Source organism: Falco cherrug, chromosome 14 (genome assembly GCF_023634085.1).
Source record: "Falco cherrug isolate bFalChe1 chromosome 14, bFalChe1.pri, whole genome shotgun sequence".
In the NCBI taxonomy this organism is placed as follows: Eukaryota; Metazoa; Chordata; class Aves; order Falconiformes; family Falconidae; genus Falco; species Falco cherrug.
The window spans coordinates 23,474,233-23,498,029 of record NC_073710.1 but is presented as its reverse complement, the minus strand read 5'-3'; the positions used below and the strand labels follow the sequence as shown (position 1 = coordinate 23,498,029).

Here is a 23,797-nt window from a genome sequence, read left to right as displayed (position 1 = left end):
CTTTGTGCACCTGCTGGATTTCTGGCAACACAGGCAGTTATGTGCACGCATTATTTGATGTAAGTTAAATGTGGGAGTTTTTGCAGAATCTGGATAGTTTTGATGGGGTCTGAAAGGTGTGTATGTTGTCCACAAAGCCCCGATCCCTGCGTTTTGGCAACCTCCCTTTGAGACCAGCTGGGAGGCTTCATGCAGAAAATCCAGCCCTTGACACATGAAAGCAACACCGGGTCAAAAAGGTCAGGATCCAGAGGCTTTTGTTTCAGCCCTAGATGCACTGCGCCCTGGTACCCTGGCAGTTAAAAAGCAGCTGGAACAAAGGTGTTGTGTTCCGACTCGAGTCCGTTGCAAACACCTTTCAGTGAAGCGCAACTTGCTGGATCCTGGCGCCGGAGGGAAGCCGGGCAGCCTCCCCGCGCAGAGCTGCCCGCGCAGGCACCGGGAGCGCTGTCCCTGCTGAGCAGCCTCCTGCCACCCTTCAGACCTGGTGCACCTCTGGCTCTGTGAACAGAGCAGAGCAGTTCTGGAAATGAAGCAGAGGAGCTTTCTGGGTATTTGCCTCCCCCGCCGATGGTGGCAAGTTTTCTCAAAAAAAAACCAACCAAAAAAACCCCCAAGATACAGCAACTGGAGGCGGTAGAAAATGAGGCAGTACATCGTGCCAGACACTTTCAAAAGCTTGACTGTTGCAGGGAAGGACACGTTAAGGTGTTTTCTTGCCAAAATATTGTGCACTGTATGTATGCATTTTTTAATGCTGATTCTTTATTGATTCTATATATATCAATGTGTTGGTTTCATTACTGGAGAAAATGTGAATAAGTAGATGATACTCCAAGTGCTGTATTAAGTAGCCAGACTGGAGGTAAACTTCAGTGTAGGATCCCTAAGTGCAATTTGTAATTAAGGTGTAAAACATATGAGTAGTTTCCAAGTTACCAGTGCAGAATTTGAATACAGGAATGTTTTCAACAGCAGCTGCAAAATTAAAAAAATAAGGGCTGTACCTCTGCTTCTGTCTCAGTTTTTCTGACAGGTTTTGCAAGGACAAAACTTAGGGAAAATAACTGCCAAGCAGGTAGATAAGTCCACAGAAATGGCCGGATTTCACCTGCAGCCTTCGGAAACTGTAGAGCTTTGCTTTGGGTAGGTTTGGTGACCACCAGTGTGCTGATACTCACAGGCAGGTGTGGGCATTTCTTGCTGAATCTCAGCAAATGCTGCAGGATTGTGTAGCTTGTTGGAACAGTAAATAATGGTAAATTAGTAGATGATGGCTGTGAATATTTATGAAAGAGATTCTTTAGAGCAGGTGGAGCTGCTATGCCCCTCACTCTCATCCTTTCTTGACATGTCTGGTTGAGCAAAGACAAAGAGACTCTCAGATCAAAGAAAAGAACAAAATGCGCCTCACTGACGTACCCTAGCAGAGTCGGGGAGTGCTGCTGAAGCTGGTTATGGGGCTGTCCCAAGGTATTTTCTACATCCAGTAAACTTGCTGGCTGTAACGGGAGCTGAATGTGTTTTGTCCTTGGCAGGACTGGGCTCATCTGGAGCGGGAGCAGTTAGGTGACGATTCGCTGTAATGCTGCGACCGCCCTTTGCTGCTCTTTGGGGCAGGTCTGCATCGCCTTGGTGATGCTGAGCACATCCTCAGCCCTGCAAGTCCAAGCGGACTGCTCTGTGTCAGTGGAATAAACCCAGAGTGACTCTGTTTATGTGAAGTTATCACGGGGTTTTTTTGCATGCAAAAACCCAAAGGCAGAAACTGTCCTGTTGTGTTTTCTTTGGCTTCAGCCAAGCAGCAGCACACAGCATCTTCTGCCTTTTGTAGAAGTTTAATTAGAAAACAAATCAGCCTTCTGTAAGGAAAGAAGATTCCTCATGTATTTCCATTTTGCTTTCTTGCTGCTGCAGGTGATCCTGTTTAACAAAGGAGTCATTGATGCCCCCTCCAAGTTGGTCCTTCCGGCGACCGCTCTGGGCTCCTGCTTCTCCTTTCTCCCCCAGGAGGGCATCGTTTTACCAGATGTCCTCCAAGTCATCCAGATCTCCTTCAGTTCCACCGCCCTGGGGCAGTTCACAGAAGGATTCCGGTTCAGTGTGGATGGGTCCCCTGAGCCCGTGACCTTGACCGTCAGGTGAGGAGGGTTACAGGAGCCTGGGGGGTGCCTCCACAGTAATTCCCACTGCAGACTCCTCTCCTCGAGATGGCATCTGCCTCCTTGCTTTCTGTCTTGCCTTTGTTCCAAGGACCCCTGTCCAGCCCTTATCTCTCATTCTCCAGCCCCACAACTCAAGCTGTTTGTTTCAAATGCTTTTGAGATGCCCACCCACCGGGGCAAGCCGAGCCTCCCTCTTCAGGGGGGGTTGTGCACTGGATTTAGTTCTCCAGGGAGGGAAAAACTCCCAGTTCTTTTGAGTGGAGGTGAGCTGGCTGGTGGGACATGGGGCTGCAGAGGAAGGAACAGCGGTGGGAGTGCAGGTGGTTCCTCTCCTACCTTGTGCTCCTTCCTGTTCTGCGAGGACCCCGATCTCCCTTCAGAAGCACTATTGGAAGATGTGGCTGTTGCCATAAAGACTGCCCTCTTCCCCCGTTCTCTTGCAAGCTGCGCTGTTACCGGCTGTAGCGCACAGGGCTCTGGGCTGGCTGCTTGGCCGAGCCCTCTGGGCAGTCCTTCAGGTCTGACTTCCTTGAGCACAGCTCCTGTGTGCTCAGCAGAAACGGCAGTTATTTCCCCCCTCGCTGCAAGGCTCACCCTTGGCAGTTTCCCAGTGTGAGACCCAGTTGTGGCTGGTTTGGAGGCAGTTTTCTATTGTCTTTTGGCAAGTGCTATTACGGAAAGCATGTCTGCTCCCTTTGCTCCATCCAGAGTAGGATGCTGGGGCTTGGCAGGTTAAGTCTGATTACGTGAGGTCCTTGGAGAGGGAACCTCATTGCCAGAAGGGGTTTGCTACCTAACTTGTTCTCAGGAACTGATTCAGCTCCAGGAATCGAGAATTAGCATGGGATTGAAACTCCTGAAAGTCAGATTTTGAGTGCTTTTTGATTGTGCAGTCAGAAGATGCCCAAACCATAGGTGATCACTCTTTGCTTGGAAACAGACCTGACGAGGTCCTGAACGCTTGTTCTTTTGCTCTTTAGAAAGGGATGCTGGAACTGGGACACCACGGGTGAGTGCAGGTCCCTCCTGCGGGAGGCTGGGGTCTGTTCATGTGTACGAGAGACCCGGTGGCAGTCCTGTGAATAAAACTAGGAGGCACGGGTCACTGTGCTCCTTGATCTGTATTTGTTTTTTTCACCAAGAGGCAGAGCTGGCATTGATTGGCATCAACCATGAAATTAATGAATGTTGTGCAGCTTCAAGTGCTGATTTCAGTGGATGTTGGTGAGTTTGGGAGTTTGGAACCTCTCTGAATTTAGGGATGGGCGGGCTGGTGTGGTGGCTTCAGGACACTCATGTTTGGTGGTGCAAACAGTCTTGCTCTTGGATGTGTCAGCCGGTGCACTGGTGACAGGCTGATACTTTCCTCCAAGATTCCGCCATCCACTGTGTAGAACTTGTGCTGCGTTTCTCAGTAGATGTCTGGGGCTCCTGTGGATTCGTGCCTCAAAATCCTGCACGCATAATGGTAGTGTGGAATAAGGTCTGAGGAAGATGTCCATCTAGGCCATGGAAAGGCCAGTTCCAGCAAAGAGATACCAAAGCAGGGAACCTGTGGCTGAGAGGGCTAGTTACAATGAACCTGCTTCTGCATGGACAGCTCTGCCCGTCACATGACAGATGGGGAAACTGAGGCACAGAGCCATCACTTGTTCAGGGTCCTTCACTGGGCCAGCAGCAACCTGGGGGTGTACCCTGCCTGCCCTGGTCCCCTGAGCCACCTCAGCAGCTGCCACCTGCTGACCACGTTGCTTTGGCTGCCTCCTGTGCACAGGGATGCTGTGCCGAGCGCAGGGGTGACGGGTTGATTTGAAACCCACCGTGCTGCTGAGACCAGCTTCTATCCGTCCCGGTGGTAACAAAAGCCGAACACTTTGCAGTTCTTTTTAACCAAGCCAGTTCCTCCTCTGCATTTGTCATTACAGGGGCTGTGTCATCGGACCGACTTTCCCTTTCCATGTACCTTCCCTCCATTCGGCGACGTCTCCTTTGGTGAGTGTGCCCTGGGCTTGGACCGCTGGTGGGGAGGTCTGTGCCTTACTGAAATGAAGCGCTTTGGGAGCGTCTGTCACTTGTGTTCCTCCACAGCAGCCTTCAGGGTGTTAGAACCAGGGCTGCCGCTTGCTCAGGTGGTATTTTGCTGCCGTGAGATCAAACAGGACCAAAGGAATAGAAAGTCAGGATTTTCCTGGTGCCCTCAGAGCCTGCTCAGCCCCAACCTCCCAATCCTTGGCGGCAGAATGATGGTGAAAGCCCTTGTCCCAGAAGGGCCCAGGGGATGGGGCTGCAGGAGAAGGGAGTTGGAGCCACACGCTAGCCTGTGGCTGCTCAGGGTGAACGTTCCTGTTGCAAGGCGAGGACACCACTTACCCACTTGACCTTTAGTGTGAGCTGTTAATTTGTGCTGTGAGGGCTCCTCGTTATCACCTGCCCGGTAATAAGCCCAGGCAGTAGCTCGGCATTGGTTTGGGCAGTGATGTCTCCAGAGATGTGGGCTCCTTCTCCTTCCCCAGCCGAAGCACTGCTCCACTGACGGAGCCGGTGGCTGAGCACCCAGAGCATCTCCACTGAAATGCAGATTCTGATTCTCCATCTCGAGTCTCAGAGAAAAGGCTTTGTACTGAGATGATCTAAAGTTTACATGTGAAATCAGTTGGGGATTGATTGAAGGGCCATGATCATTCTGTGCCCAGGATGCCTCTGTGGTTTCATGCGGTTCGTGGACTTTCTAGGAAATCTCAATACTTTCCCTGAGCCACTTCCCCCTCTCCCTGCATCACCACTCGGCCACTTCTCTGCTTCCTTTTGAATAAATAGACCCACAAGAAACGCACCGGCAGAAATGCGGTTGTGTAATAGGAGGTTCATCCTACTTTAATCTGATTTCATTAACAAGGCCTTTTCAGCTGAAGGCAGCTATTGTATTTTTGCTTCTTGTCACTGTGCTGCTGGCTGTTGTCTGCATCTGGTGACTTCGGTCCCATTTGGGGCTGTGCAGTGGGTCAGTCGGTGCATGTCCTTTCTGTGCCCCACCCCCGCCTCCCTGCCGGAGTAATTGCTGGCGGTGGGCAATGGTCACTGCTGCTGGGCACAGAGGAACTATCTGCTGTGTCTGCGGGTGGTTTTCCTCCCTGTCTTTATTCAAATAGCACTTGGTAAGCAGGGCATGGGAGGTGTCTTCTGGCAGAGCTGGTGTCCGCTCCAGACCAAGCTGCGGGCTGGTGTCCTGCCTCTGCAGAACAGCCACCCCCTCACCCAGTGTGGTTGTACCACTGGTTTTCCGTTGTGGAAAGCAAGTGTCAGAGCTGGAGTGATGTCAGGCTTTGTGGGCAGTAATCAAAGGCAGTGTGGATGTGATGTCCCCGTGTGTTAGGTAAGGTGAGACACAGTTCCTGCTCATTTCTAAGGAAGCATCAGGTTTGCCTGCAGTGAGGTGGGCCGAGTTGTCATGTGCTCAGTCTGGTTGCCCAGAAACAGGAGATGCCTTAAGGGTCCTGCCTAGAGAAACTGCATTAGAGTGCAATGCATCATGTTGTAGTGCCCGGTCTCATCCTTTCTTTTCCTTACATGACAATGCCCTACTTTCATATATTGAAAACTGGGGGAATGTTCATGGAGTTAATGGGGATTTTACAGACTGAATTTTCAGAATAAATGCTCTGTCTGGGTGCACACTGATCAGTGAGAAAGAGTTGGGGCTGGTTTGGGGGCAGGTGAGAGAGCTCCTCACAGGTAGAGACAGCTCTTCAGCACCAACGGCACTGCCCATTGCCAAGGAAGCAAGCTGTGCCATCCATGGAAAAAGCAACTTCAGTCACAACTCACTCCTCCCTGAGCTTCTCCATTACCTCTCATTCACACTGAAAAGAGATAAACAACAAGCACCGGTCTATCCTAACAGGAGAGTCACACCAGGAATCACGGGATAGCCGGGGACTTGACTGATATTTGTCTCACCTTCCCAGGCTTTCCTCGCACCCTGCCGTGTCGCCTCACTAACACCTCCTTGGTTCCCATGACTTTCAACCTTCGCATCCCTGGCGAAGGCTCAGGACAGCGCAGCGTCACCAGTTTTGCTCAGATATCAGACAACACTTGCCCGTCCTGGAGAAAGGGAGCCCAACATCACATCAAGCCAACTGAATTCACCATAATGCCCTGCAAGGGGACCATCCGCTCCCAAGGAGCCCTGGGTATCCAGGTATGGCACGAGCCCGGCCGTACGTGCTTCAGCAGGTGGAGCTGAAGCTTCACTGGTGCGCAGGAGGGCTGTAGTGCTGCTGGCTTTGGGCATAACGCAAGTAAGAGATCGGTGTTCGTGTTAGGTTTTTGTGAGCTGGGGTACTCTGGGGCGGAGCACCGTTTTGTTTCCAAAGTTGTAAGCCAAGGATCGTGTACCCTACGGTCAAGCACAGAAGCCACGCGTGTGTGTCTGAGCTGCTTAGAGCAATTTGATTTAAAGTGGGCCGAGGAAGGATGGGGACAGAAGGTGACTGTTAAAAGAAAGATGTCATTGCATAAAGCAGTTTGCTATTCTTCCCGGTCTTATCTTTCCTCTCGTGTGGAGCAGAATGGTTGCATCCACTGCAGCGAGGACTGGAAAAGCTCCAGCAGCCGTGAGCTGCACAGCTGCTGCTGGGCCACGTTTTGCCCTCGGCTTCCCACTGTAAAGCTGGACTCATTCTGTGAAAGTCAACAGATTTCCTCTGGATTTATGCTGTTGTAGTCGAGAGTAAAAATTGGTCCCAGTGGCAAGTAGAACATGAATTGTGCTTTAATTTAGCTTACATATGCCCTGGTATGCAAGGCGTACTTAATAAATCGGATATCGCCAGAAGAGTTTTGTTACTCGGAAAGACAGTGGTCTACACGTGGACCAGCAGGAGAACTAAGGCAAAATATCGCTCCCTTTCCTGACCGTGGGTGAGAGCCAGAGGACACCATGCGTGGCTGATGGCTTCTGGCAGTGATTAAGTATCTGACGCTCTTCTCCTCTACCAGGTCACCCTGTGTTCCAACACGGTGAGGCGATACGAGCTGGCGCTGGTGGTGGGCGTGGATGGTGTTGGCCAGGAGGTGTTGGCGTGCCTCTCACAGCCAGGTACCGGCGCTTTCCTTGCAGCTGGCCACCTTTCCCCGCGTACCCATGCCCAGCACGCTGCCTGGCGTGGGGTGTCCTGGCTTCAGCTCCAAATGAGAAATGTTGCTTAACGAGCTAGTTCTGCCCAGCTCGCTGTGAGCACAGCCGTGCTTTGAAAGCAGCCCATGTTGAGAGGCACCTGTGCTCAGTGCTCAGGGCCATGCCTCTGTCTTTTTTTTTTTGGTTTATTTTATTTTTAAGGGAGCAGTGATTATATTCACTATTGGCCTGTTGTCTGGGACGTGAGGAGTAATGAATCTCCAAAGGACTGCCCCTGCTTCTCCCTGCAAGCGGTGGGCTTGTGCTGGGTTGGCCCAAAATGCAGCATTTGTTTGGAAGGCGGCGAGCAGCCTGCTGGAAGCTGGGGTCTGGCTCAGTTAATGAAGGCGTGTGCAAATGGGAAAGGGGCTTACGGCAGGAGTGGTGAGGGGAAACTAGTCCTTGGTGTGGCAGGTGAGCTCAGGTTTCTCTGGTTCTCTTGAGCATGAACGTTCCCAGACTTAAGCCAAAAGCTGCAGCGTCGTTCAATGCCGTTGCGCCGCAGCGGGTGCCAGTTTAATGACGAGAGGGACGCAGTTGCTGGTGCGGTTCCCTCTCCCCGGCAGAGTCACCCACTGGGTGCCTGGGCTGCAATTTTGTAAAACGAGTGGGAATGGGAAGAGTCAGTGTGTGGGCTGGTGTGTGGAGGACCCAGGCAGCTGCAGGAGCTGGGAGAGGCTGGTCACCCAGTGCGAGAGGCAGGCGGTGCTGGTGCCCTCCATCGTGGGGGCAAGCGGCTGAGGTTTCAGGCAGGGCGAGAGCGGTACGGGAGAGGAGGGAGTTGCTTTTACTGAGATGCGGGAGTCTTGTTTTCCTTGAGCTTTGGGGAGCGCTGGTCCTCAGCGGGAAGGCTCCCGCAGAGCTCGTGCCTTGCTGGGACTGTGGGAGGGTCCTTGCCGGCCTCCTGGGGCAAGGGAGCGGCAAAGCTTGATGTGAGAGCACTGGGGCAGGGCACTGGGCAGCCTCTGCCACGGGAGTCTGGGGCTGCCCCTCCTTTACAAGAGGCTGTTGAGTAAGAAGAAGTTAGAGGTGATCGATTGCCGTAGAGGTAGGAAATGTCTATCTGGCAGAGACAAATGCCTTGTGTCTGTTTCATGCTGTTTGGGGAGTAAACAACTTCTACATTCTCTCAGTGTCTCTAATTCCCTTTGGTCATCTCTTCACCCGGATGTGTCGTTCCTCCACTGCCCGTGCTCAGCCCTGTTCTGACATTTGGACGGTGCTTTCTGAAGTTCCCTTGCGAGTGGATGCTGACCCTTGTGAACGACAGCGATCTTCCAGGCTGCTATGGAGTCCTTCCTCAGGCTTGGCGTCGTGTTCGCCTCCTGCCCTCAAACGTCGTTATCGAGGGGTTTGTTAGGAAAGAAACGGGGTTTGGATAAGACCTTGCTGTTTTATATTCAAACCTAAAGTTTTGGAGAGAACGGGAAGCTACCTGAATATGAACTTCAGGAGCGGTTTGAACTCTTCAGAAAGCAGTTTCGGTTCTAGTCTTTGGGGTGCTTTCATGCAGGAGAACTTTGAGGGTTGTGAAAAGCTGCTGCAAGGAGGCCGCCAGCACCGGAGTGGGCGTTTGCGAGTGCAGCAGCTTTTGGACCCTGTGAGGATGCTAATTAGGCCCATACAAATCTTGCTCCTTGTGTTGTGCCTTTCTGCTTTCTCCTAGGGATTTTTAAAAATGTGGGTGAATTGCCGTTGTGGTGGATGTTAAGAAGCTTGGAGTTTCCTCAGAGGTCACTCTGAAGTTGTCTTTGATTCTGTCCCTTATAGGAGCACAAGGAGGATGCTGCTGTGTGGTACTCCAGCCCTGTGCCGTGTGGGATTATCCAGCCTCACAGCTCGGTAGAGATGCCGTTGACGCTGGAAGCCCAGGCGATAGGAAGGCAGGACACTGTGGCTAGTGTCTCAGTGTTTGGGAATGAAAGATCCCCGCTGGTGAGTGCTAGGCGAGATGCGTGCCTTTGTGTGACTCATCTTGGTGGGCATAAAGTGTACAGGGGTTCTGCCAGGGAAAAGGAGAACGTGACAATATGTGGCTGGTGCGGACACGGAAAGAAGGGATTCATGGCATAAGTAGCAGCTAATGCCTAGAGAAGGGTGGTGTCCTCTTAGGTGGAAATCTAAGTGTCTGAGATGGTGTTTAATTACGGACGTGTGAGGCGGGATAACAAGCCCAGTCTGAAACCCAGAGCAATTCCTGGGTCTCTCGCTCTCCTGCGTTACGAGATGAGCAGCAACCGCTGCTTCATTAGAACTCTTGTTCAGGAGCGCACGGGGACATCGCTGAATACCACTAAAGCAAGAGCGGTGTAAGAGACCGTGCTGAAATGATGATTTCTGTAAAGCTGGATTTAAGCTTTCCTGAAAGTCAGGTCCATCCCGCCTGAGAAATATCCATCATATCTCTTTGCCAAAAGCCCCAGCCAAAGACGCATGAGACTCCACACTGCTTGCATCTGGAGCACAAGCTTTTTTTTCTTTTCTTTTTTTTTCCCTACCAAGCTTGAAAAGGGGTGAGGCAAAGCATTCCTGGACTAAAGGCTCCTACAGGACATTTGCATTCAGGCATATACAGCAGCAACAACAAAGTGTAGGCAAGAGAATGTTGTATCTGGTGTCCTGGCTTCCACTGGCTGAAATCGAGAACAAATTTAGTTAATTAAACTTTAATTTAAAAGGATACTAACTTTTGAAGCAGCTGTTTTAAAATGTCTTGTCCTCTCTCTGAGCACGGAAGGGGATATCAGAGGATTCCCGAGAACGTGAAGCTTTCTGTAACAGAAAGGAAGGCTGACATTTTGAAAACAATTGCAGGGATATAAACTTTTTATAAACCGAATTGAAACGATGATGCCAAATCCCTTGGATGCCACTGGTCATCTCAACCCTGGCTGCTGGGGATGTGCATGTAAACCAGTCAACAGCAAGGCCAGGCAATGCAGGCTTTGCAGGGAAGTCTCACGTTTGACAAAACAGTTGCTTGCAAACAGAAGGCATGCTTCCCCGAAAGAGGAGGGTTTCTCCCCACTGGAATAACCAGTTGTTTAAATGTCAGCTGGATTTTGAACTACAGGTACCTTGAAAAGCTTTTACGCTTGGGCTAACAATTTATAAATTGAAAGTTGACCTTACCTTAATCTTTTCTGTTTGGACGTGAACGTGTCAATGTTTTGCCCAAAGGGCGAGCATTTCAGCTGGAGAAGCGTAGCTGTGCCTAAAGAAAGGACTAGATGTGTTGCATTTTCTATAGGTCTGTCTTCTGGTTGCAGTGCAGTTCCAGTAGTTCCCTGGTAGCTGACGCACCCAAAGCTTTCTGGGCTGGCAGAAGAGCTGGCTGTCTTGTTACGTGTCCTGCGCTGGTGGCAGATCCTACCCGTACGGCTGCAAGTCTGACCTTGGGAATCGCTGCAGTGTGTTCCAGTAGAACTTCAAAGCTCGTTCTTGCCTTAGGCTGGGGTGCCCAGTGTCGATGCCTGGTCTTTACCACCGTTTCAGGCAGAACGTGGTACAGATCTTTCATCCAGGTTGTGCAGAGTCCCTCCACAGCTCCGTTGTCGGGTATTTTGTTTGCAGGTGAACGCGTGCCAGCTCCAGTCTGGCGTGTGTCATCTGCATGAAGGAGCTGGTAAATCCCAGCGCTGGCGTTACTGGTGGCAGAGCTGCCATCGCTTGTTGCTGCCTTTCCCTGTGCCATGTTGCCTGTAACGCTGTTGAATGTCATTTTCCTTGTCCCTTTTAGAACCCTGTAGATGAAGGGGTTGGGGTTTTTGAAGCCCTCTCCTTGGTGGTGAGGATGCGTGGTGTTAGTACACAGGCTGACAGAAGGCAGCTCTCCTGGGCATCCTCCAGATGTTGTTCCGCTCATCCCCAAAGGGCTCTGCCCTGCCTTTGCTGCTGCTGTCCCGCTGTCACCGGGAAGCTGAGCTGGCTGGCGAGGCGCAGCTCTTCCCTGCAGCTCCTCCTTCCCGGGAGCTTTGGGCAGCATCGCCCAGACATGCATCATCGTGCATGGCTTCAGTTCCTTATTTTGGAGGCCCCAGCCTTGGTAGGTGAGGTTTTTGGCTCTTAGTTGCACGCAGCCCTGTCAAGGGATGAGCATTTCTGGATGCTGCTGCTTCTGGCTGAGTTGGGCTGGTGATTCTGACAGCGGTCAATACCACTTCCTTGAGCCAGACATCATTAAAGGTTTTACATCGTGGAAGCTGGTTTCTTTTTCGGTTAAATCGTACTCTGTGCCCTCCAGTGAATCATACGGCGTCTGGTCAGTGTTGGGAGTTCTATGCATTCAGATCCTGTTGAAGTGTTGAGGTGTTTGGAACCAGTGAAATCCACCGCAAGAGTGGACAAATTCTCGTTGTTTTTAATGATGTGGGAAGGTGGTTTAGCAAAGGGATCTGTGTTCCTCCTCCAGTAGTCTGTGCCAGTTGTGCAAGGAGAAAGCTTTTGGTTGTGACCGTCGAGAAAAAACACCACTTGAATGATGTAATGAATAATTAATGCCTGTTATTCATGCCATACCAGGAATACACATAAGCACACATCAGAGGCCATAACTTGCACGATCTCTGCTCTGAAGAGCTTGCTTCGCTTCTGGCTTGTGCTGGTTTTCAGAGGTGCATTTTTGGGAATGTCAGAGAAGTAACTGTCCAAGTGTCGCTGTGCAGCAGCAGCGGTCAGGGAGGTTTGGGGCAAGGCTGAGCGGCAGAAGGAGCGGGAGCAGGCACAAGGCAGAGAAAGGAGAGCTAACTGTGGAGGAGGTCTGGAAAGGAGAGCGTGGGACCCAGGGTTTCTCTGTCCCCTGAGAACGGGAGCTTGTGGCTTTCAGATGGGGTCACTCCCGAGCCTGCACTTGCCCCAGGCCTTCTGTTTCAGCCTTGCAACACTGAAAACTTCCAACAGCCGTACTTATCGCCCAGTCGAGGAGGACACTTAGAGCTGTCTCATATTTTTTAACTTCCCCTGCTTTTCTTTTTTCTTTCCTACCTGCTTCCTGGAGCAGAATATCTGTTTAGTGAGCATTGGAGAAGAACGGGTTGTCTACGTGCATCTGAGTGAGATAAATTCCAGCAGTATTGAAGTTCTACAAGATGCGTCCAAAACTCTCCACCTCTCCAATCAGGCTGTCATCCCTGCTTCCTTCTGTGTAGAGATGGTAAGTATCTGTGGGGCTGTTTCCCAATGAAAATTGACTGGTCTGTAGCAGCCTGTGGCCTGATTTTTACATGCAACGTTCCCATATTGCTGTCTCGGAGAGAAAGCAAGATATTCTGTCCCAACGCAGCGAGAGGAGCCTGGCTCTGGGGGCAGTTTTAGCTGGGGCACCCCTCAGTAAAATAGACAGCTTGCATAGATGTTTGTGCAGAAATGAGTCTGGATCATCTTTACAAGTTTTCCCTCTGTTTTCTGGGTGGTATTTAACGGAGAGTCGTGTCTTTGGAGCTCTGAGATCAAGAGGCCCCTGTGGCCCTTTGCTCCTGGAAGGGCATGGATTTCCCGACACTTTCCCCATTAGGTCTGCGTTTGCTTTGTGTCAGACTGCTGTTTGTGACAGAGTCTGGGGTGTGAAGTTTGTCCTCAGCCTGCCTGTGGTGAGGTGAGTTTCACACCTGCTGGGGGCCCAACCAGCTGTGGTGTTGCACAAAAATATAACGGTAAGGGTTGTGTAGCTACAGAGCGTGTGGGCTCCGTCGCGTTGCAGGGCATCTCCGGAGGCCAGCCGCAGGGAAAGGCCGTTGAACTGATGGAGGCTGCAGCTGACAAGCTGCGTGGCAGGAGGAGGTTGGGTCGCTGCCCTGGCGGGGGGCGCAGGGCTGGTGCAGCCAGGGAGGGCTCCCGTGCAGACGCTGGGTGGGCTGTGCCGCTCACTGGAGGTGGGATCTGTGAGGGGCTTAAAAACAGGGTTGGGAGGAGGTTTGTTCTGCTCCACGCTAGGTGGGCTGGATTTGTGGAGCTGGTTCACCCAGGCCTGGCTCTGTGGGCTTGGTTGGGTCTGCGGGTAAAGCATCAGGCAGCGTGCGAGAGGCCAGGCTCAGCCTCCTGGGCCAAGGGGGAGGGGGGCGAATTTCCTCCTTGCTGCTTTTCCAGCTGTTTGGGGGACAACGGTAACCTCCAAGTGGGGGAGGGATTCCCAGGGCAGCTTTCTTTGAATCCACCATGAAAACCCGCTTTCCACCTGTGGCGAGAGCAAGCCACCAGGGATGGCTGGTACTGGTGTTGAAATGATGGGTTTGCATGCCTGTCGCAGGCAGTGACCCGCAGAGCTGTTCGGGTCCTGCTGCCCCGGTGCAATGCCTCCCTCCTCCCCGGGCAGCTCGCGGTGTAGCCGGGGGGCTTGCAGGGTACATCTGCCCCTCCGTTGCCTCAGGGCCCTAACCCATGGGACTGGGCAATAAAGCCTGTCGTGCTTCACCGCCATCTCTGCCAGTCCTGGGGCTGATCAGTCACTAGAGCAGTAACACGAGGCGGCTCAGGGACGGCTTCTTTCCCTGCAATAAAGACGGGCTCTGCTTGAGCAGTGGCTTGGACCAGATGATCTCCAGAGGTCTCGCCAGCCCCAGCCGCGCTGTGACTCTGTGTGTGTGATGATCCCCCCTGCTGACTCCACGGGGCTGAGTTCCCCCATGGTGCGCATCTCTGCTTTTCAGGGCAGCTGCTGCTCTCATGGAGACGTGCCAGGAGGCAGGTCCTGGGAACCTGCTCCATCAGCCGCTTCACCAAAGGCTCTTCAGACAGACTGTGGGCACGGTGCTGCTGAGGCTGCCTGATGGGAGCAGCGCGGGCGTGGGCGAGATGTGCCCGAGCTGCGCCCTGGCCCTCAGCAGCTGCCTGCTCTGCCGCTCTTTTGCTGCCCCAGTTGAAGTTTTGCCCTTGGCTGCTTTACGCTGCCTGGCAGCTCCTTGACGGGAAGCAGAGGGGACTGAATAATTGTGGAGATAAAGCCTGAGATGCAGTCGGGCGTCAGGGTGACGTGCACGTGTCCACCTGAGAGCGGAGCAGGCTGCGCTGTGCCTTAGCCCAGCTGATGGGTGACACGGGCATCCTTCATTCCCCCGTGTCCCTGAACCCAAGCCTTGTGTCCTGTAAAGCGCCAAAGCCGCTGCTCTGATTCCTGCTTGGAGGTTGCTGCAGGGTGGTGAGCCATCATTTCCCTGTCTCCCATTTGTTGGCCAATCTGCAAACGGTGGCTGTGAGGCTCAGAGATCATGGTCTCCAATTGAAAGGGCGAGTTATCGACTGAAATTTTCACAGGAGCGTTGCATCGGGAATGTTATGCAGACTGACGGACAGCCTGACAAACTGAATGAGGTTAATTTAAGGGGCGGCAACAGGGCAAACGAAAGGCTGGTGTCTTGTTTGAAACAGAAAAGGAAAATGCTGTAATGCAGGTGGCCGTGCTGCCACCCCGGTGGTACTCTTAACCCTCGAGTGATAATTGCTCTTCCTGTTAAGGCAAGCTTGCTGCTGGCGTTGTGGGAGACAAGATCATTACCTGAGCAAGCCAGCATGATTTGTGGTGAACTTCACTTTGGGAAAGTGACTTCAGGAATTCCTTGCAGTCCCCCTCAGGCACCAGCTTCCCTGTACCCCTCTCCTCTCTGCTGGGTGAGTTGTGTCTGTTCTATTCTCAGTTGCAGGGAGCAGCAGGGAGGGAGTATCTCTGCCACCAGAAGAAAATAAGTAAAAACCCGCCAAATCTGTGTGTTGAGACGGGGCTTTTTGGGTTGGAAGAGGGGTGTAGGGACTGCATACCTGCGTCCTCGGTTGGCTTATCCCTGCTTGCCAGGGTGTCTGCAGATCTGCGACCCTTGGGACCAGTGTGTCGTCCTGTGCTCACACTGTCAAATCCTGTGTCTGTCGGGTGTGCTTTTCCCTGTCAGATTGCTTTCCCAGCTGCCAGGCAGCCCAGCCTGCTAGGGAATCCTCTGGATCCAGCAAGGGGAGGATTTGTGTCTGTCTTGGGTAAAAAAAGACTGGAGGAATGAGTCAACATGAAGGAGCTGTTGCAGCTTAGCTGGGGGCTGATGTAACCTGCTGACAAAAGTGGCTGTTTCTCCTCCTTGCTCCATTGTCATCTTCTTTTCCTGCCTCCCTAAGTGCCTGATTTTTGCCGTATTGACAAGTGCCAAAGGCTTGTTATGGACTGATGGAAGTGTTTGCTCTCCCTGCAGAAAGGAAAAAGCATCATTCTTAGGTAATTTCCTACTTGTTCTTTGTCATGCTGTCTTCTCGGAGATGTTTTATGTGGCTGCTAAGGCTGACATCTCTTGGCATCACAGAAGGCAGCTGCATGTCACATCTCTGTGATCAGGAAAGAAGAGACAGGCCTAGGGTGTAAGTTTTCTTAATCAGTGGCAGCTTTTTTCTGCCTGCATAACCCCCGTGCTGGGTCTGTTATGTGCTGCCACAGGGCGCAAATGGTTTCCCAGCGCCTTGTAACGAGGGAGGAGGCAGAAGACCTTCCTTGGGATTTCCTCTTCTCATGACGGTCATAATGCGGGGTCCTGTCTCCTTCAGCCTGGTCCCTGACCTCCCTGATCCAGAGCCCTGTGCTCCAGGTGAAGCTCGCTGCTGCCTGGTTTCCAGCAGCGGTCGTACAGCCAGCTGCTTCGTCTTCAGGAGGGTGCCTGGTGGCTCAGTGCAGATCCCCTTCGGCGTTCCCAGGGATGCGCTGCTGTCACATTCAACTGGAGCTGACCTTGCAGAAGAGACCAAGTTTTGTTTGTTTTTTAAAAAAAGAAAAAAAGCTGTAACTATTTGTCTTGTCACTGGGATTCACTGCAGATAACTGATTTTTCAGGCAATGTATAAAGGCTCTTGGTCAGGTGTGGTGTAAGCAAGGGCAGAACACGCAGTTCCCATTCCCATACTGGCTTCTCCCCTCTAGCACACAATTTTTTTCATTTACTAATTTAATTGTTTATTACCTCAAGCCTTTGGCGACACTGCCTTTATTAACAAAACGGCCATATGGAGAGACAGCAAAACACGGAGGAGATAAACTTAAAAACAGTGCCGATGAGGGGATGCTGCTTTAGTGATTCTGTTCCTTGTTCTGGCTGACGGGCAATTCTGTTGCTCTCTGAGCAAACCGTGCCGGCTGGGGGCAGTGAAGGCTTTGAAGAGCATGTCAGCATTGACTGCAGTTCTCCCCAGCTGCTCTCACTGAAGTCGGAGCAGACTTGAATTGGCAAGAGGGTGGTTTTTAAATCTACTGCAAATTAACACCACCACCACCACCACCCCCGCCCCCCCAAAGCAGCTGAATAATTAGCCAGCGGGTCAGTGTTTGCTCCTAGTGAGACAGAGGCAGACAGTGCTGTGCCCTTCAAATGGTATCTGCAGTGCTATTTAGAAATTAGGGTTAAATTAACCTTCCAGGGTACGGGCAGCGCTAGCCCTGCATATGTGGCCTCTTCCAAGGTGAGCAGAACTTTTGAAGATGCGTAGGCTTAACTCTTTCCAGAGCTGTCCCACCAGAGCCTCATGGTGCTCCAACAGCTGACCTTTAGAATTAAACCCTTGGTTTGGGTTTAAAGGCTGTGCTGCTTATACAGCAGTACCAGTTTCTGATTTCCACCCAGTTTGGTTTTGCCAGAGCTGTAGGGAGCTTGTCATGTCGTGGCTGTTCTGGAATGTGGTACAGTGAAAGGAGAGACTGAAATGGCAAATTTTTCCCCCCAGGGCGGTCAAATGCTGGCAGAGGTTGCCCAAGGAGGTTGTGCAGTCTCTGTCCTTGGGGATCTTCAAAGGCCAAGGGCACACAGTTCTCAGCAACCTGCTCGAGGCGAGCGTGCTGGAGCAGAGGGCTTGGCCCAGAGGACCTCCACGGGTCCCTTCCAACCCCCCCCTCCTGTGTGGCTCTGTGCTTTGCTTTTCCTCCTAAAGCCCCTCAGCTCAGCCCCGATGCCCGCTGGAAAGGGTGCTGGGGCAAGGGACCATCCCAATCTCCTCCCCGAGGGTCCACCCCAGCACAAGCGCTCCCCACTCCACAAGACCCTATGGCAGACACAGTCAGGAGAGGGAAAAGATTCTTTTATTGTCAACAGCAGCTGCAGGGGCCCAGGAGTCACAGCTGTTCAGCCGGTGAAAATCAGTCGGCACCTGCAACGACAGAGTCAGAAAGCTCTGATAAGCCCCCAGAGGCAGGAAGAGGCAGGATTTGGTTCCCCCCTCTTTGGGGGACGCTGTTTCCGAGGAATTCCTCATGGCCCAGAAGGGACAGCTCTTGCTGGCCTCCACTCGAGGCCGGCTCCGGTGCCTTCTCCCCAGGGGTGATGTCCCTAGGGAGCTGTGCGTGCGCAGGGATGCTGACAGTGCCCCTGTGCCGCGCAGCAGGGCTCGACGGGGAGCCCCCGGGGAGCTGCCGTGGGGCTCATCCCAAACCCTGCTCAGCACCAGCCCTCGCCGGCCCTTGCCAGCCAGCTGGGCTGACTTAGGGCCGTGTTCAGGGCTGGGAAAGATGGGCAGCAGCGCGTGGTACGCACCTGGCCTTCCTGACGTGCTGCAGCTTCCTGCATTTTCTCAGGTTTGGGTCCACAAAATCACTTCCTCTCTTCTCCTTTTTATTTGTGCTTGGCTGTCCCTCTCCTCTGCCCAGGCTTCTTTTCTCTTCCTTTTCCTTGACTTTTCCTTCTCCTGCTGGGAGCCTGCAAACCTTTCCATCCCACAGCGTGATGAGATGGGGAAAGCCCCAAGCCCCTGCAGCGAGCTCTCAGGTCAGGCAAGGGGAGCTCTTCCTACCTGGTTTCCTGGGGCAGGCTGGTCAGTTGTGGCAGGCGTGCCAGGGACTCTGCCGTGCCCTCGGGGGTGCCTGGAGGCAAATCTGGAGGTGCCTAAACCAGAAACTTGGGAGGTAACGGGTGGCAAGTGACAGCCTGGGGTAGTGAGGGCCTGACTGCCAAATTGCTGTATGAGCTCTACAGAGGAGATGCTGGTTTGCATCGTGCACATTTTGCACAGTCCAGCCAACGCAGCCTAGACTTGATGAAGCTGCGACGGAGTAGGATTTGAGCAAAAGCCCTCTCAAGGTGGCAGCTACTCCTTTCTGTCCTTTTGTGGGTATTTTGTAGGTATGTTTTGTTTGATGAAGCAGATCACACTTCATGAAGTGCATTCCAGAAACAGACTTTCCAGTTTTCCTTAGCACGCACCACTCTGGGGGGAGAGGAGGAACCCCAAAGGCACAAGAGAGCGGCTGCCAGGAGGAGGCCCAGCGGCTGCTTGGCCTCCTGGGAAATTACTGTCCCACTTGAGACATGTTGCCCCAGCGTCTGTGGAGCTGCCGTACCTCTGCCGCTTTGGGCCCTGCCCCTGTGTCTCCCCCATCTCCGCTGTCGATGCCCAGCAGAGAGGCGGCTGCATCCAGAAAGGCTTTTGCCGGATGCTGGGTCTCTGCTGTGCCTGCAGGGCCACTTTGCTCTTCGCACCGCAGCTCTGGAAAGCAAAAGCACGTGCAGCAGCGCGACTTCTTGGAAGTCAAGAACACCTAAGCAAAGCCCAGCCGAGCCCTACACCACTTGTCTCGTCAGCGTTGAGGTTTCTGGCATCCCAAGCCCCAGTGTCTGTGACAAGCCTCAGTCCCGCCTCCTACCTGTGCCCCTGTCCATGGGTGCTGGCACCTCCTCGGCTGATGGAGGGGAGAGGCCGGCCACCTCCTCCCCAAAGATGTCCCCGCAGTTTTCAATGAGGAACTCCACCAGCACGTTCACCTGCAGACATCAAAGCCTTGGTCTCAAGCCAGGTGCCTGCAGACGTGTCAAGCAGCCTTTCCCACTGCTGACCCTTCGCCTGCGCAGGCGGCTGCGGCTGGGGGTTGCTCTTCCAGGCACCCAGCCCACCAGCACTGGCCCAAGGGAGGAGGCAGCCAGGGACCTCGCAACAGCCAAGCTCCGATGGGCCGGGAAGGCAGCACTGGCTGCTGGGTAGGGCGTACCTTCTCGGTCACCGCCAGCATGGCCTGCAGCGGGAGCAGGTCCTCGTTGGGTGGGCTCAGCAGGTTGGGCCCGACGCAGATGGCCAGGTTGCTGCAGCTCATTCTGCTGGTGGCTGCGTTGTGGCCGATGTGCTGCAGCAGGGCCATCAGCCGCTTCAGGAGGAGGAGGTTGGCCGCAGGCAACTTGTCGGCCACCCTGAGGGAAGAGGAAGACAAGGCTGATGAAGCAGAGGGTGCCCACAGCCGTCCCCGCAGCTGGCCCCAGGCGGGTGGGAGCCAGCGGCCGTGTTGCACAGCTTTGCAGCTGCCCGAAAAGACAGCTTTCTGAGGAGCCCGTGCCTTTGCAGGCAGGTCCCAGAACTCTCCCGGTCCCTGCTCACCAGGCAGGCTGCTGCCCACACTTACGCTTTCAGCTCCTCCACCTTGGCCTGCTTGCTGGCCCTCTCCATGGCTGCCATCCAGTCCTCGTAGAGGTCGACGACGAGGAGCTTGGTGGGGATGCTTCGCAGGAAGTCCTGCAATGCCAAGGGCTGCAGGTGAGCCTTTGAACGCTGCAGGCCAGCCAGGAGCTCCTCCAGCAGCAGGTCAGAAGTGCTCACCTTCAAGATGACGGCCAGCAGCAGCGCAGGCTGGCTTCCTACGTCGATGTCCTTGCCGCGGTCCAGGGCCTCGCGCAGCTGCCGAAGTTCTGTCCCACCGGCAGCTCTGCGGAATATCCCCTCCGTTGCTGGTCCTTGCTGGCGCAGGACAGCCAGCAGCTCCTGCAGGAGAGGCAGGAGGCCACTTGCTTGGCTGAAGAACCAAGCGGTGGCAAGGACCAGAGCTCTGCCCCAGACGTGGTTGCCTAAGCGCCACAAAGGGTCTGGGACCAGAAGCAGGTTCTGGGGGTGCAGAGCCCAGTGCCCTGTCCCCGCAGCTGCTGGGGACACGCAGGCCCTCTCCAGAGCAGCCGGAGGGAGGGCTGGGGACCCCGTCTGTCCAGGCTGGCTTACCTGGATGGGCCGGGGCAGCGTGTTGTCCTCCCCACAGAGGGCTGCCAGGGGCTGCCCAAAGAGCACCCTGCTGCAGCTGGAGCCCGCCTGCCCTGGCGCCTGGGCAGCGGCCGGGGTGCGCCGCAGGGCGAAGGGCCAGGGCAGCCCCATCCTCCTCCTGCTGGTGCTGCTCCCGCTGCTGCTCCCTCCTGCTGCAGAGGAAAACAGAGTAAGACGCCACCAATGGAGACCCCAGGCCAGCGGTCCCAGCGCCTGCCCTGCCCTGCGCTGCCCTGCCGGCAGCACGGTGCTGTGTGGTGCGGCAGGATGGGCAGGGAGGCAGCAGCTGGAACCGCGGCTGTGGCTCGGAGGTGTTGACTTAGAGGCTCTTGAGAGCCATCGTGCCACGGGGTCAGCCTGTGCCAGCCTTCGCCCTGCCCTTCTGCAAGCTGCGGGCAGCAGCAGAGGCTCTGTGTCCCCGCAGAAGCATATCCAGCAGGCACTGCCCAGCAGTTGTCCTTGTCCGTCCAGGTGACATCCTTCCGTGGGCTGCCCAACCTGCATGGCGACACTCGGGACAAGTGAGCACAGCATTGCAGGAGGTTGCCTTGCTTTCCCAAACTCACCTGGTGCGGGGCAAAGTCCCCCTGCGTTTGCAGATGGGGCCGTCGCAGGCCCTTGCTTGGGATGAGCCTGCAAGAACCAAGAATCGGGCTGTGCTTGGAGAGCAGCCGCGCAGCAGAAAGGGCCACCAGCAGCCTGAGCGCGGCAGAGCTGGGACCCTCTGCCCTCCCGGGCTCTCTTCCCCATGTGGCAGGGTTCCTCCCAGTGTCACCAGTCAGAACGTGCTGGCGTGCTGCTGGCTTCCCAAAACTCTCTGCTCCCTGAGTGGCACCATCAGACCCTCTGTCCCTCCCGCACAAGCTCACCCCAGTCCCTGCGCATCCCGGCGCAGCCAGAGGCAGGTGCAAGGCAGCCATTCTCACCTCTGCCTGTGCCTCCATCAGCCTCTCCAGGCTCCTGGCGCGCAGTGTCCTCCACTGGGCAGGAGAGAAGGAGGGGAAGAAGGTGAGCAGCCATGGCTCTGCTGCTCGGCTGCAGGAGCAGTGCTTGGGGACAGGGCCCAGAGCAGAGAGACACTCACGGCGTGGCGGCGGCTCAGCTCCCTCTCCAGGAGCTTGATGGATGTCAGATGGGTGACGCGGGCTCCCTTGCGTCCTTCTGGTGTCCTGTGCACCGGGAAGGGAGAGGGAGGGAGCTGGGTGAGCCCCAAGCCGTCTCTTGTCTCTTGTCAGGCAGCTGTGCCCGAGAGCTGCTCGCAGCCACGGGGGCACCTTCCCCAGCTGGGGGCTGTGTTCCCCCGTCCATCCAGCTTCTCCTGGAGCATCCCCCCGGCTTACCCCAGCAGCGTGGCCACCCACAGCTCCTTCAGTGCCTGGGATCTGCAGATAGAGAGGAGAGAGAGCGTCAGGCCCTGCTGCCCCCAGCCCTGGGCAAAGGTGGGTGCCTGCACAGCCCTGTGCTGTGGGGCAGGACAGAGGCGCTGTCCAAGCCCTGGGTCGCTCTGTCCTGCCTGAGCGGCTGCATTTGCCCTTCCCTTCTGGGGACCAAAAGGTGACCAGGGGATGCAGGATGGGGAAACATCCCCCATCCCTCCCTCCCTGCCAGCGAGCTGCCTGCCCCCTGCCCAGCTCTGCACGCAAGGCAGAGGCCTGTGTTCATGGGATGGCGTGGGCACGGCTGGGAACCTCTGCTGCCCGACCACGACTCACCCAAAAGTGGCGATGCAGGAGCCGGTGGGCCAGGCGAGGATGACAGAGGTGCTGTCCTCATCGGTGCCTTCCTCCTCCTCCTGTCCATCCTGCCCCGCAGCCTCCTTCCCGCTGCTGAGCACCCACAGCTGGTCCAGCGCCAGGCGGAGCTGTGGGCGCAGGCTGGTGCCATGTCTGCAGAGAGCAGAGACGGGCAGTGAGCTGGAGGGGGGCTCCTTGGGCTGGGTCCCCACGCGCAGAGCCCTGTCCCCCACCTGCCCTTGGGACGGACATTGGTGCCTCCAGCACCGAGGGGCCGGGGCCTGGGGCTGGTGCCAGGGTGTCCCTGGGCCGGGGCTGGGGGCGAGGATCTGGGCTCTGAGGGTCTTACCGCAACTTGGCGACCACCACTTCCTCGTGGAGGAGCAGAAGGCGCCTCTCGCTCCTCTTGCGGCCCCGGGTCAGCCGCACGTCCGCACTCAGCACCGGCTCGGCGTCGCTGAGAGCCTCCCTGCAGAGCAGAGAGCGGCGGGCGTGAGCAACGCCAGTGCTGCGTGGCCCAGCTGTGCCCGCGTGTCCCCGAGCCCGGGGGGAGCCCACCTGGAGCCGCAGCAGCAGCTGGCCTGGCCCATCCTGCCCGGGAGAGGAGGGCCCTGGCCGTGCAGCGAGGAGGGGGCCCAGCCGGCGACGGGGAGGCTGGGAAGCGGGGTGCTGGTGCTGTGGCAGCGCTGCTGGGCCAGAGGCTGCCTCCTGCCAGCGCCGCTGCGTGCCAGCACGGCTCTGCCCTGCTGCCTGTGGTGGCCGTGGGCTCCCCGTGACCAACGGTCTGAGCCCAACGGAAAGTGGGCGGGGCCTGCGGGGCGGGGCTGGGGCCCTCTCCAGTATGGCCGGGCCTGCCTCGCCCCGGGGAGCCCCGCGCAGGACAGGGCAGGGGGCAAGGGCCACCTCCCTGCGCCTGCGGCCAGCGCTTTGCCCTGGGGTTTGGACAGGGTCCTGCTCGATAAAAGAAGCCGTTTTTCCTAGAGGTGACCGTTGTGGCCTGAGGCAGACTCCTCTTGGTGGAGGCCGGCCTAGCGGTCGGAAGGCCTCTGGCACACAGGCCGTGCCAGGCCTCAGGCCCCAAGGCGCTGGAACTGGAGCAGGCCCAGCAGGAGGAAAAACTTCCATTTTTACCAAAAGACGGGGGGACTAGCAGCAGTCAAGAGCCGCTCGTGTCCTGCCAGGCGCCACAGGGAAATGAAATGTGTGGTGAGCTTCGGCAGGAATTGTGGTGCCCCTGGAGCACCACCCTTGCTTGGGAAGGCTTTATTCCACCTGGGTGCTAAGGCTTCACCCTTGGCAATCAGGGCTGGATGAGCGCCACACAGGAGCCCCTGCCCGGTTAGCCATGACCTTCACCCAGCCGGTGGCCGACACGGCCAGGGGCGAGTCTGTGGGGTAGGCCGTGACCATGGCAAAGAAGGGGAAAAGTAGTCAGCTTTTGATGGCCCGTGTCTCGTTTCACTGTTGACCCTAAGCAGTGCCTTGCTTCAAATAGAAGTGATTCAGAGAGTTACACACCCGCCCTGTTCAGGAAAAATGCAGGAAATCAGAGACATCTAGCAAATTCTCTTGTGGCTGTTGTACACTGCAGCAAGAAGCAGCGTGGGTCCAGTGGCTAATGCTGGAAGGGGAATTCAGCACTTCTGGGAAAGGGAGATAAAGGCACTCTTGTGGGCCAGGCTGGGATTGGAGAGCCTGGGTGGGTGTCTGGGGTCCCAGCTTTCCCGCAGTGCTGACTGTGGTGCCTGCTGCTTGTT

The 23,797-nt window shown here is 55.4% G+C and overlaps 1 protein-coding gene and 1 pseudogene across 1 annotated transcript; one reads left to right on the top strand and one right to left on the bottom strand.

Annotated features, from left to right (window-relative positions):
• Positions 1–14,244, top strand: part of LOC129737381 (hydrocephalus-inducing protein homolog) — a 68,180-nt pseudogene extending 53,936 nt beyond the window's left edge.
• A 4,239-nt stretch (positions 14,245–18,483) lies between these two features.
• LOC129737380 (T-cell activation Rho GTPase-activating protein-like) lies at positions 18,484–23,450 on the bottom strand. Its single transcript, XM_055726951.1, has 9 exons — positions 23,332–23,450; positions 22,390–22,509; positions 21,669–21,689; positions 21,392–21,476; positions 20,269–20,325; positions 19,876–20,037; positions 19,682–19,791; positions 19,277–19,472; positions 18,484–18,498 (listed from the first exon to the last, which is right to left on the bottom strand). The coding sequence occupies exons 1-9, from the start codon at positions 23,448–23,450 to the stop codon at positions 18,484–18,486; spliced, it is 885 nt and encodes a 294-aa protein (XP_055582926.1).
• Between the last annotated feature and the right edge of the window lie 347 nt (positions 23,451–23,797).

Coding starts and splice junctions, on each gene's coding strand:
- LOC129737380 (XM_055726951.1), bottom strand. CDS start 23,450: ATGGTCACGGCCTACCCCACAGACTCGCCCCTGGCCGTGTCGGCCACC. Junction 21,690..22,389: donor GTGGTGGTCGCCAAGTTGCG/GTAAGACCCTCA, acceptor CTCTATCTGCAG/ATCCCAGGCACTGAAGGAGC. Junction 19,473..19,681: donor AAGGTGGAGGAGCTGAAAGC/GTAAGTGTGGGC, acceptor CTCTTCCCTCAG/GGTGGCCGACAAGTTGCCTG.